At 43.9% G+C, this 13,143-nt stretch overlaps 2 protein-coding genes across 4 annotated transcripts in view; both read left to right on the top strand.

Annotated features, from left to right (window-relative positions):
- Positions 1-1,064: 1,064 nt before the first annotated feature.
- pomt1 (protein-O-mannosyltransferase 1) lies at positions 1,065-10,401 on the top strand. 2 transcript variants are annotated; one of them, XM_075466981.1, is made up of 17 exons: positions 1,065-1,165; positions 1,250-1,300; positions 3,038-3,184; positions 3,378-3,486; positions 3,565-3,624; positions 3,902-4,151; positions 4,484-4,614; positions 4,705-4,800; positions 4,875-4,967; positions 5,053-5,149; positions 6,363-6,455; positions 6,569-6,689; positions 7,414-7,511; positions 7,597-7,710; positions 7,982-8,108; positions 8,188-8,365; positions 10,036-10,401. In XM_075466981.1, the coding sequence occupies exons 1-17, from the start codon at positions 1,099-1,101 to the stop codon at positions 10,205-10,207; spliced, it is 2,004 nt and encodes a 667-aa protein (XP_075323096.1). In that variant the 5' UTR covers positions 1,065-1,098; the 3' UTR covers positions 10,208-10,401. The 2 variants fall into 2 exon arrangements, with proteins under 2 accessions (XP_075323096.1, XP_075323095.1); XM_075466980.1 differs by having other exon boundaries at positions 10,033-10,401.
- A 1,031-nt stretch (positions 10,402-11,432) lies between these two features.
- Positions 11,433-13,143, top strand: part of snapc4 (small nuclear RNA activating complex, polypeptide 4) — a 54,538-nt gene continuing 52,827 nt past the window's right edge. For both annotated transcript variants that reach the window (XM_075466978.1, XM_075466977.1), the window contains exon 1: positions 11,433-11,766. In XM_075466978.1, coding sequence (XP_075323093.1) covers positions 11,751-11,766 — 16 coding nt within the window. In that variant the 5' untranslated portion in view covers positions 11,433-11,750. The remainder of the gene's footprint in view (positions 11,767-13,143) is intronic.

Genomic DNA, 13,143 nt, shown 5'->3' with positions numbered 1-13,143 from the left:
TTTTCTGAACCTGTTTTTAGGTGTTTCTGAACCTGTTTTTAGATGTTTCTGAGCCTGTTTTAGGATGTTTCTGAGCCTGTTTTTAGATGTTTCTGAGCCTGTTTTTAGATGTTTCTGAGCCTGTTTTAGATGTTTCTGAGCCTGTTTTTAGATGTTTCTGAACCTGTTTTTAGATGTTTCTGAGCCTGTTTTAGGATGTTTCTGAGCCTGTTTTTAGATGTTTCTGAACCTGTTTTTAGATGTTTCAGAGCCTGTTTTAGGATGTTTCTGAGCCTGTTTTTAGATGTTTCTGAGCCTGTTTTTAGATGTTTCTGAGCCTGTTTTTAGATGTTTCTGAACCTGTTTTAGGATGTTTCTGAGCCTGTTTTTAGATGTTTCTGAGCCTGTTTTAGATGTTTCTGAACCTGTTTTTAGATGTTTCTGAGCCTGTTTTTAGATGTTTCTGAGCCTGTTTTTAGATGTTTCTGAACCTGTTTTTAGATGTTTCTGAACCTGTTTTAGATGTTTCTGAGCCTGTTTTAGGATGTTTCTGAACCTGTTTTTAGATGTTTCTGAGCCTGTTTTAGGATGTTTCTGAACTGTTTTTAGATGTTTCTGAACCTGTTTTTAGATGTTTCTGAACCTGTTTTTAGATGTTTCTGAGCCTGTTTTTAGATGTTTCTGAACCTGTTTTTAGATGTTTCTGAGCCTGTTTTTAGATGTTTCTGAGCCTGTTTTTAGATGTTTCTGAACCTGTTTTTAGATGTTTCTGAACCTGTTTTTAGATGTTTCTGAGCCTGTTTTTAGATGTTTCTGAACCTGTTTTTAGATGTTTCTGAACCTGTTTTTAGATGTTTCTGAGCCTGTTTTTAGATGTTTCTGAGCCTGTTTTTAGATGTTTCTGAGCCTGTTTTTAGATGTTTCTGAGCCTGTTTTTAGATGTTTCTGAGCCTGTTTTTAGATGTTTCTGAACCTGTTTTTAGATGTTTCTGAGCCTGTTTTTAGATGTTTCTGAACCTGTTTTTAGATGTTTCTGAGCCTGTTTTTAGATGTTTCTGTGATTCTTTCGCTGTGTGCAGGTTCGATGAAGTGTACTACGGCCAGTTTGTGTCTCTCTACATGAAGAGAGTCTTTTTCATCGATGACAGCGGACCGCCGCTCGGTCACATGATCCTGGCCCTTGGAGGTTGGTTACCATGACAACCATTTGAGAATCCAGAGGTGTTTTGTGCCCCTGTACCCTCAACCTTTCCCTTTCTTACCATTCCAGCTTACCTGGGAGGATTCGATGGAAACTTTCTGTGGAACCGAATCGGAGCAGGTACCAACACAAACTAATTTAATTAGTGGTCTGGAGCAGGTCGAACCGCTTTCTCCCCGTTTACTGAAGAAAAAAAACAAACAAACAAACAAACAAAAAAAACATGAAGTATGTCATTCAGAATTTAATCAGTTTCATCCTGTTCTACTCCAGTTAAGAAGATTTTAAGACTAGTTTGAAACAACTTCAGACATGTGGTTAGTTGTATTAATAGTTACCTGCTGGTTTAGTTGTTTTAATGGTTACCTGCTGGTTCAGTTGTTTTAATGGTTACCTGCTGGTTTAGTTGTATTAATGGTTACCTGCTGGTTTAGTTGTTTTAATGGTTACCTGCTGGTGTTGTTGTTTTGCCTGGTTACCTGCTGGTTTAGTTGTTATGTCTGGTTACCTGCTGGTTTTGTTGTTTTAATGGTTACCTGCTGGTTTAGTTGTATTAATGGTTACCTGCTGGTTTAGTTGTTTTAATGGTTACCTGCTGGTTCAGTTGTTTTAATGGTTACCTGCTGGTTTAGTTGTATTAATGGTCACCTGCTGGTTTAGTTGTTTAAATGGTTACCTGCTGGTTTTGTTGTTTTGCCTGGTTACCTGCTGGTTTAGTTGTTATGTCTGGTTACCTGCTGGTTTAGTTGTATTAATGGTTACCTGCTGGTTTAGTTGTTTTTTCTGGTTACCTGCTGGTTTAGTTGTATTAATGGTTACCTGCTGGTTTTGTTGTTTTGCCTGGTTACCTGCTGGTTTAGTTGTTATGTCTGGTTACCTGCTGGTTTAGTTGTTTTAATGGTTACCTGCTGGTTTAGTTGTTATGTCTGGTTACCTGCTGGTTTAGTTGTTTTAATGGTTACCTGCTGGTTTAGTTATATTAATGGTTACCTGCTGGTTTTGTTGTTTTGCCTGGTTACCTGCTGGTTCAGTTGTTTTCATGGTTACCTGCTGGTTTAGTTGTATTAATGGTTACCTGCTGGTTTAGTTGTATTAATGTTTACCTGCTGATTTAGTTGTTTTAATGGTTACCTGCTGGTTCAGTTGTTTTGTCTGGTTACCTGCTGGTTCAGTTGTTTTAATGTTTACCTGCTGGTTCAGTTGTTTTAATGGTTACCTGCTGGTTCAGTTGTTTTGTCTGGTTACCTGCTGGTTTAGTTGTATTAATGGTTACCTGCTGGTTTAGTTGTATTAATGTTTACCTGCTGATTTAGTTGTTTTAATGGTTACCTGCTGGTTCAGTTGTTTTGTCTGGTTACCTGCTGGTTCAGTTGTTTTGTCTGGTTACCTGCTGGTTTAGTTGTTATGTCTGGTTACCTGCTGGTTTAGTTGTATTAATGGTTACCTGCTGGTTTAGTTGTTTTAATGTTTACCTGCTGGTTTAGTTGTTTTAATGGTTACCTGCTGGTTCAGTTGTTTTGTCTGGTTACCTGCTGGTTCAGTTGTTTTGTCTGGTTACCTGCTGGTTCAGTTGTTTTAATGTTTACCTGCTGGTTCAGTTGTTTTAATGGTTACCTGCTGGTTCAGTTGTTTTGTCTGGTTACCTGCTGGTTTAGTTGTATTAATGTTTACCTGCTGATTTAGTTGTTTTAATGTTTACCTGCTGATTTAGTTGTTTTAATGGTTACCTGCTGGTTTAGTTGTTTTGTCTGGTTACCTGCTGGTTTAGTTGTTTTAATGGTTACCTGCTGGTTTAGTTGTTTTGTCTGGTTACCTGCTGGTTTAGCATTATTAACCTGCGCTTCATTCGCTGCACAGAGTACCCCGGCAGCCTGAGCGTGTGGAGTCTGCGGCTGCTGCCGGCGCTCTGCGGCGCCCTCAGCGTTCCTCTGGTTTATCTGCTGACTCTGGAGCTGAGGTTCTCTCACCTGTCGGCCCTGGGAGCCGCACTGCTGCTGCTGCTGGGTGAGCGTACACAAACACGTGCGCAAACACGTGCGCAAACACGTGCGCAAACACGTGCGCAAACACGTGCGCAAACACGTGCGCAAACACGTCCGCGTGCACAAACACGTGGACAAACACGTCCGCGTGCAAAAACACATGCTCCACATTGTTCAGATGGGATCATGAACTCTGAACTCTGATGTTGTTTCAGAGAACTCCCTCATCGTCCAATCACGGTTCATGTTGCTGGAGTCGGTTCTCATCTTTTTCGTGCTGTTGGCGTTCCTCTCGTACCTGCGGTTCTACAACGCCCCCTGCAGGTGAGTCTGGTGTGTGACCTCTGATCTGCGGCCTGAACCCTGACCTCTGAACCCTAACCTGAAACTCCGCCCCCTCAGCTCCTGGTCCAGGTACATTTGGCTCCTCCTCTGTGGCGTCTCCTGCGCCGCAGCTGTCGGGTGAGAACCGATCCAACCGATCTGTAGCGTGTTCACATCAGTGACGTGTTTGGCGTGTTTGGCGTGTTTGGCGTGTTTGGCGTGTTTGACGGTTTTGACTTGTTTGGCGTGTTTGGCGTGTTTAGCGTGTTTGGCGTGTTTGGCGTGTTTGGCGTGTTTGGCGTGTTTGGCGTGTTTGACGGTTTTGACTTGTTTAGCGTGTTTGGCGTGTTTGGCGTGTTTGGCGTGTTTGGCGTGTTTAGCGTGTTTGACGTGTTTTTGACGTGTGCGCCGCCAGGGTGAAGTACATGGGCGTGTTCTCCTACCTGCTGCTGCTGGGCGTGGCCTCGCTGCACACCTGGAGCCTGATCGGAGACCGAGCCGTCAGTCACGTGAGTGTGTGCGTGCAGTGTGTGTGCAGAGTCCTGTGTCTGCTGGTGGTTCCGGTCCTGCTCTACGTGTTCTGGTTCTACGTCCACCTCAGTATCCTGTACCGCAGCGGACCCCATGACCAGCTGATGAGCTCTGCCTTCCAGGCCAGCCTCCAGGTAACCCCACTGGTCAGGTTTTTACGTTTGGAAGGTTCTAGTGGTTCTTTAAGATGGACGGTCCTTTGGTTTATCATTCAGTCCGATGGTGTTCTCACCTGCCTTAAAGCTGATTAAACCCATTTCAGAAGTTTGACGTTTGTTTTTACTCACCAACTGGATACTGACTGGTTGGTTGGTTAATTGATTGATTGATTGATTGGTTGGTTGATTGGTTTGTTGGTTAATTGTTTGGTTGGTTGATTGGTTTGTTGGTTGAATGATTGGTTGATTGATTGATTGATTGATTGATTGATTGATTGATTGATTGATTGATTGATTGTGCATCTTAGGGTGGTCTCTCCAGGATCACTCAGGGTCAGCCTCTGGAAGTGGCCTATGGCAGTCAGGTGACTTTAAGAAGCTCCGCCTCCCAGCCGGTGTCCTGCTGGCTTCACTCACACAAAGCCAACTATCCAATCAGGTACTACCAGCTGACCCAACAGCCAATGGTAAGCCTCTCTGGGTCAGAACCTGACTAACAGGACTTCCTGTCTCCTGCGGCTGTGTTCAGGTATGAAAATGGGCGGGGCAGCTCTCACCAGCAGCAGGTCACCTGTTATCCCTTCAAAGACGTCAACAACTGGTGGATCATCAAAGACCCCAGAAGGTAGTTCACCTGCCTGCCGCCGGGCATGCTGGGAGATGTAGTCCCTCTCTGACACGTTTCTGTGTCTTCCACAGGCAGGAGCTGGTGGTCGACACTCCCCCCCGACCCGTCCATCACGGTGATGTCATCCAGCTGGTCCATGGGATGACCTCACGCTTCCTAAACAGGTAAACAGCTCAGAGGGCTGCTGTGATGAGTTCAACAACAGTCCGTCAGGTCCAGGTGAGACTTCTTCTTCTTCTGCTGTTTCAGTCACGATGTGGCAGCGCCGATGAGTCCTCACGCTCAGGAAGTTTCTGGATACATTGACTTCAATGTTTCCATGCCTGCTCAAAACCTGTGGAGGGTGGTGAGTACACCTGATGGAAGCGCCCTCACGGCTGCAGGGTCCTTACCCACAATGCACCTCTCCTAACGGGCACAATTATTCACGAGCGATCAGTTCTAAACCGCATACTTCTCCTACTACTCCTACTAACTTTCTGAGTTAGTAAGCGAGTTTGAGTAAGCAGAAGTTCCCGGATGCATACTAGATTCTCCTAAATGTTGGGTATGCATCATGAGGTTACTACTCATACTCAAACTACCCAAGATGCAACGTAACGTCACGTCGCCGATCGTCATTTCCTGTCAAAGCGGCAGTTTCAAGCTAGCTACAACGAGGGTAGGTTCACTTCCTGTTTTCAAAACAAAAGCACCAATTGTATGGTAATGGCTTTCCCTATGATAAAAGGCAACGGGTATTTTATTTTGTGAAAATAACCGGAAGTGCGTTAGCTCACTGCGGCTAGCTTTAGTAGCGCCGAATTCGTGGGAACAAAATTGTAAACAGCCGGTATTTTGTCAGGTTTTCAACACGTTGGGGATCTAAACGACTACTTTCTCACCTGAAAATGTTTCAAATGTTGCTAAAGTTTACAGAGTTTAGAGCTTAAGGGAAATCAGCTTCAGGCCGGCTGATTTCGGCTCGGGCAGGAGCCAAATGCATTGTGGGTAAACACTCTGCATACTGTCTGATCGATAAGTATGCAGTATGTAGCATGTAGTATGGAGTATGCAGTATGTAGAATGTAGTATGGAAGTATGTAGCATGTAGTATGCAGTATGCAGTATGTAGCATGTAGTATGGAAGTATGTAGCATGTAGTATGCAGTATGCAGTATGTAGCATGTAGTATGTAGTATGCAGTATGTAGAATGTAGCATGTAGTATGGAAGTATGTAGTATGTACTATGCAGTATGCAGTATGTAGTATTTAGTATGCAGCATGTTGTATGCAGTATGTAGTATGCAGTATGTAATATGCAGTATGTAGCTTGTAGTATGCAGTATGTAGAATGTAGCATGTAGTATGGAAGTATGTAGTATGTAGCATGTAGTATGCAGCATGTAGTATGCAGTATGCAGTATGTAGTATGTAGTATGCAGTATGCAGTATGTAGTATGTAGTATGCAGTATGTAGTATGTAGTATTTAGTATGCAGCATGTAGTATGTAGTATGTAGTATGTAGAATGCAGTATGTAGTATGTGGTCTCGAACACAGCCATTGTGTGTGTTCAGGACATCTCAAACAGGGAGGCGGAGTCAGAGGTGTGGAAGACGATTCTGTCTGAGGTCCGATTGGTCCATGTCAACACGTCCGCTGTCCTCAAGGTGCTGACAGGAAGTGACCTCACAGGTTTTAGCTGAGCAGAAGATGGTGTTGACCTCCCATTAATCTGTGTGTGTGTGTGTGTGTGTGTGTGTGTGTGTGTGCGTGTGCGCAGCTGAGCGGCGTGTCCCTCCCTGATTGGGGTTTCCGTCAGCTGGAGGTCGTAGCAGAGAAGCTCTTCACGGCTCACAGCAGCAGTTTGGGCTGGACGGTGGAGGAGCACCGCTACGGAACCAGTACGACCGGACCTGCTCCTCCTGTTGTTGCTTTGACTCGACTCAGTTGTTAGTGTAGAACCTGTAGGTGTGAACCTGTTAGCTGCATGAGCTAACGGCCAAATGCTTCCTGTTAGCTGCGTGAGCTAACGGCCAAACGCTTCCTGTTAGCTGCGTGAGCTAACGGCCAAACGCTTCCTGTTAGCTGCTTGAGCTAACGGCCAAACGCTTCCTGTTAGCTGCGTGAGCTAACGGCCAAACGCTTCCTGTTAGCTGCGTGAGCTAACGGCCAAACGCTTCCTGTTAGCTGCTTGAGCTAACGGCCAAACGCTTCCTGTTAGCTGCGTGAGCTAACGGCCAAACTCTTCCTGTTAGCTGTGTGAGCTAACGGCCAAACGCTTCCTGTTAGCTGCGTGAGCTAACAGCCAAACACTTCCTGTTAGCTGCGTGAGCTAACAGCCAAACTCTTCCTGTTAGCTGTGTGAGCTAACGGCCAAACGCTTCCTGTTAGCTGCGTGAGCTAACAGCCAAACGCTTCCTGTTAGCTGCGTGAGCTAACGGCCAAACACTTCCTGTTAGCTACGGGGGCGGGGATAACAATGCTCCGGATGGTGGGTTCCGGCGTATTATGACCCTTTTGGATTTCCATAATATAGAGTCGAGTCAGCAGAAGAAAAGCAGCTTAGCACGTGATTGTTCAGCCACTGTAATGAGGTCACTGTTGTCCCATGATGCATCACTGCAGGTCAGGAGCAGAGGGAACGGGAGGCGGAGCTTCACTCTCCGACTCACATCGACGTCGACAGAAAAATTTCCTTCTGGGCTAAATTTTTCGAGCTGCAGGTAAACGACAGCAAACGCATCATCACATCACCGTCCAATTAGATTAGCGGCTCGCTGATGATGTCATGCTGTGATGTCACTGCAGTGGAAGATGCTGACGGTGAAACAGGAAGAGTCGGAGCACAAGTACAGCTCCGCCCCCCTGGAATGGATCACCATGGAAACCAACATCGCATACTGGCTGCACGCGTCCACCAACGTAACGTGCACACACTCACACGTGCACACACACACGTGCACACACACGTGCACACACACACGTGCACACACACCTGCAGAGTCTGGTTCTGCTTTTTATCTGCACTCTTCACTTTTAATGGTTTTTTTAATTTTAAATTTTTATCTTTTTAATGATTTTATTGCCTTCTTATGATTTTATGTAGCTGTGAAGCACTTTGATTTGCCTTGAGTATGAATTGTGCTCTATAAATAAAATTGCCTTGCCTTCTGATTGGCTGTGTGTGTTCCAGGCTCAGATCCATCTGATTGGTAACCCGGTGTCGTGGGGCGTGGCCAACCTCTGCCTGCTGGCCTATCAGCTGCTGGCCGCTGTCTACCTGCTGAGGAGGAGGCGGGGCTACAAAGACCTCCCTGACGGTACGCGCTGAGGTTCTGATGACATCACGAGGTGTGAGCGGACGCCGTGCGCTCACCTGTGCGTGCGTGTGTGTTGCAGGTGTGTGGCGGCGCTTCGTGGGTCTGGGCTGCGTGTGCGTCGGCGGCTGGGCGGCCAACTTCCTTCCCTTCCTGCTGATGGACAAAACGCTCTTCCTGTACCACTACCTGCCCGCCCTGATCCACCTGTACCTGCTGAGCCCCGCCCTGCTGGAGCACGTGCACGCTCACCTGCTCAGGTGAGCACTCCTCAGCCGTTTCTCCCCCAAACCCACAGCGCCATTTTCCTGCAGGCAGGTTCTGGTTCTGGTTGGAAGATGTGGACCATTAGCCTAGCAAGCCGAGGCAGAAGAATCAAATCAAATTTATTTGTAGCACATTTCATGTACAAACAGTTCAAAGTGCTTCACATAAAATAAAAGCATTGCAGCAGGGAGTGGAAGAAGCATTAAAAATACATAAAAGAATATAAAGAGAAACAAATAAAATCATTTAAATGAATTTTAAAACCAGCAACAGTCCAGATAAGTTCAAAGATAGCGTGCAGATTTCATGCATAGACACATGAGAACAGAAATGTTTTTAACCTGGATTTAAAAATGTCTCCATTTGGTGAAAGTTTAATCTCCACTGGCAGTTTGTTCCACTTGTTTGCAGCATAACAGCTAAATGCTGCTTCTCCATGTTTAGTCTGGACTCTGGACTGGACCAGCTGACCTGAGTCCTTGGATCTCAGAGCTCTGCTGGCTTTATATTCTCTGAACAGATCACAGATTGTAAACCATCAGCAGGCTTTTAAAATCTATTCTGTGACTGACTGGAAGCCAGAGTAAAGATTTTAAAGCTGCTGTGATGTGTTCAGATCTCTTAGTCCGGGTTAAAACTCCAGCAGCAGCGTTCTGGGTGAAAGAACCAGGAAGAAAGAGGAGGTCTGAGGAGTTTTACACCTCAGACGCCCTGATATATGCTCCCAGGAACAGGAAGAAGGAGTTTTACACCTCAGACGCCCTGATATATGCTCCCAGGAACAGGAAGAAGGAGTTTTACACCTCAGACGCCCTGATATACGCTCCCAGGAACAGGAAGAAGGAGTTTTACACCTCAGACGCCCTGATATATGCTCCCAGGAACAGGAAGAAGGAGTTTTACACCTCAGACGCCCTGATATATGCTCCCAGGAACAGGAAGAAGGAGTTTTACACCTCAGACGCCCCGATATATGCTCCCAGGAACAGAAAGAAGGAGTTTTACACCTCAGACGCCCTGATATATGCTCCCAGGAACAGGAAGAAGGAGTTTTACACCTCAGACGCCCCGATATATGCTCCCAGGAACAGGAAGAAGGAGTTTTACACCTCAGACGCCCTGATATATGCTCCCAGGAACAGGAAGAAGGAGTTTTACACCTCAGACGCCCTGATATATGCTCCCAGGAACAGGAAGAAGGAGTTTTACACCTCAGACGCCCTGATATATGCTCCCAGGAACAGGAAGAAGGAGTTTTACACCTCAGACGCCCTGATATATGCTCCCAGGAACAGGAAGAAGGAGTTTTACATCTCAGACGCCCTGATATATGCTCCCAGGAACAGAAAGAAGGAGTTTTACTGAATATGTCACCTTTTTAAAGGTTCAGTTTTATTTATTTTTTATTTATATAGCACCAAATACAACAAATGTCATCTCAAGGCACTTAAATAGTATCGTCCAAATCAAGCCAATTGGAATTTAATTAATCGTAATCGTAGGTTCCTGACCTCTCAGGATTTGTCTGCATTGGACCTTCATGTCTGTGTTGAAGGAGGAAACAGAACCTCAGAGTAGAAGTTCGGCCGGGTCAGAACAGCTTTGGGGGCTTGTCCGGGATTCAAACTGTGAACTTGTTGTTGTGTTTGTGTGTTTGCAGCAGCATGACTCAGCGGCGTGCGCTGTGTGCGTGCGCGTCGGCCGTGCTGATGTCCGTCTTCCTGTCCTACCGGACCTTCTGTCCTCTGACCTACGGCAGCCCCGAGCTGTCAGCCAATCAGCTGCAGGCACTGAGGTGGAGAGACAGCTGGGACATCCTGTACCGCCGCCGCTAGAGACGTGGAGGGAGCGTTTGTTTTGGTGGTGGCGACTGACAGGTGACACAACTGTTTCACTCTGACAGGAGAGCTGGAGTGATCGGATGACATCATCGGAGGCGGAGCTTAAACAGCTTACTGATCACAGCAGCTGGTTAGGATGAACCTGAAAACATGTTTCTGACATCATGAATCTGTGAATAAACAAGTTTGGTGACAAAAAATGAAGCCGTTGTTCATCATTTCAGTTTCTTATCATCCATATTACCCAGATTATGATGTAATTATTCTGAGAATCTGGCTGTGTTCGAAACCTACTACTTCCTACTACTCCTACTAACTTTAACTTTTTTAAGTTCCCGGATGTATGCTAGATTCTCCTAAATGTTGGGTATGCATCGTGAGTCAACTATTCGGACAAAATACTTAAAATTCCCCCAAAATTTAAAGAAGTTCATTTAAAAAAAATATAAACAACATCTATCCCTCAAATTAATTTTTAAAAAGAAGATTTAAATTTGTTGTAGAAAACTGTTATAATTGCAAAACAAATCTGTAAACAACAGAACACCTATTTTATGAATGTGAGACTGTCCAGAATGACTTATGACGTGACTTATTATCGTCCAGTTCCATAAACACGGATTTCTGGTCTTTTCAAAACATCCAAGTCGGCGTAATTCTCAAAGATAAAAGAAAACAGAGTTCTTGATAAATAACCTCATCATCATCACTAAATTTTATATTCACATGTGTCGATATGCCAAATCCCACCTTCATGGCGTGCATTAAAAAATAATATATCCTCATTACAAAAATGTCTGAAACATATAAATAATCATGCAGATAAATTATACTCAGAGCTAATCTTAACCTGTCCTAAGCCCCTGTAACTGTTTAGAATGGATTTACCTTTTATTTTCTCCTTTTTTAAAATGTTTTCTTATTTAATTATTATTATTATTATTATTATTATTTATTATCCCCTTTTTTTATCTTGTGCATTTAAGATCCTTCAATTTTTTTTCTATATGTGGAGGTGTGAATATGTAAAGTTAAAAAAACAAACTGTTTACTTTTGAGTACGTCATTGTTTTGTCTGTGTTTCTATATATATATATATATATATATTAAGTATTTAAAAAAACGTTTGACTGTCTGGCGCATCAGTCAGTTTTGTCACATTACTGTGGATCTAATAAAGTTTCGGAAAAAAATAGTCTGTACCCGGAAGTGCTACCGGAAGTGTGAACAGATGACAGGCTGTAGCCGTGTCTGTGCGTGCAGCGGCCGGTTCCAGGTTTGTTTTTGTGTGTTTTTACCTCGTGAAGCTTCCAGCTCCCGGGAGGAGAAGTGGAACCCGGTTCTGCTGGTTCTGGAACTTTGAGAGCGGAATTGAGCGCAAACGGGGGAACGTCGCGGGAACGTTTCTCTTGCCGCACAGCCTGCCGGGTAATATGCTAACGTTGGTGCTGCGTTGATTGGAGCTCCGCGGCGCGTGAGAAAACCGGTGAAAGAAGAGGCGCGAGCCGCCGCAGGTGGGACCGGAGCCGCGGACCGAATGGACCCGAGCACAGGTGAGCGGGCCGGGCTGAGGGGGGGGGGACTCCGGGCCGCTCTGGGAGCACCGTGTCGGCCGGTGTCAGCGCCCCGGAGCCGGGCAGCGGTTATAGGATGCACCAATGAGAAGGGGATGTTGTTGTCATGGTTACTACGCAGTTCTTTGAAGTCTATAAAACTCATATAAAACTCCTTTTTATAATGTCTCAGGTGCGGATAAGTTGCTGTGTGAAAGATGAAATGAAGTGTGGCTTTAAACAGGACCGGAGTGGGACTCCTTCAGCCCTGGGGGGTCATGCCTTTAGATCAGGACCTGTTATTAAAATGTGTTTTAAAATATTAATTAAATGTGTTTAAAAAAATATTATTAAAATCATTAGATAGATAGATAAATACTTAATTCATCCCAATTTGGGAAATTGTTTTGTTGCAGCAGCATACAGTAAAATATATGAAAACAAAGTAAAAACAAGCAAATAGAATAAAATAAAAATAGTGAATAAACATTCGCCATATACTAATCTACAGTATGAAGAGTTTTTATTTTTTTATTATAACCTTACATTTGATATGGAAAACACACATTTTGACTTAACCAATTAAGATATTTTCAATGGCAGAAAATATGCAGGTTTCAGATCAGAATCAGATTTATTGTCATTATACATTTAAAGCCACCAAAAACAGTGCAAAGAGTGCGAATATAAGTAATGTAAAAAAGGGAAGGGTGTAAGATGCACAGTTTTTTTGTTTGTTACGGTAATACAATAAATAAAATATGGTGTTAGTGGTAATAGATAAATAAGGTTTTAGTAGATTCAAGTATATCATATTACTTTTATCCCATTGGGGCTTTGTGTATTTACTATCTTACTTTTAATGAGATTATTTTGATATAATGTGATATTATATAATGATATAATATTTACTATCTTACTTTTAATGAGATTATTTTGATATAATGTGATATTATATAATGATATAATATTTACTATCTTAGTTTTAATGAGATTATTTTGATATAATGTGATATTATATAATGATATAATATTTACTATCTTACTTTTAATGATGAAAATATAACGGGTCACTGCTGTGGTTTGGGCAGAAAGTGGTGATGCTGCTGGCTCTGGCACTAAATCACATTAGAAATGTAATTCAGCACAAATCTCCTTTTTTACGGTTAGTCATTAAAGGGACAGTTCGCCTCTTCTCACATGCTGCTGTGTGACATCCCATATCAGCAGCATCATTTCTTTGTGGACAGGTGGAGTAACAGGTGGTGTTTCTTTGTGGACAGGTGGAGTAACAGGTGGTGTTTCTTTGTGGATAGGTGGAGTAACAGGTGGTGTTTCTTTGTGGACAGGTGGTGTAACAGGTGGTGTTTCTTTGTG

This window comes from Odontesthes bonariensis, chromosome 6 (genome assembly GCF_027942865.1).
Source record: "Odontesthes bonariensis isolate fOdoBon6 chromosome 6, fOdoBon6.hap1, whole genome shotgun sequence".
NCBI classification, from domain to species: Eukaryota; Metazoa; Chordata; class Actinopteri; order Atheriniformes; family Atherinopsidae; genus Odontesthes; species Odontesthes bonariensis.
Note: the sequence above shows the minus strand (reverse complement) of the source record. Positions and strands in the feature narration are given on the sequence as shown.

Coding starts and splice junctions, on each gene's coding strand:
- pomt1 (XM_075466980.1), top strand. CDS start 1,099: ATGAAGAGAGTCTTTTTCATCGATGACAGCGGACCGCCGCTCGGTCAC. Junction 1,301..3,037: donor GTGGAACCGAATCGGAGCAG/GTACCAACACAA, acceptor TTCGCTGCACAG/AGTACCCCGGCAGCCTGAGC. Junction 4,615..4,704: donor AAAGCCAACTATCCAATCAG/GTACTACCAGCT, acceptor GGCTGTGTTCAG/GTATGAAAATGGGCGGGGCA.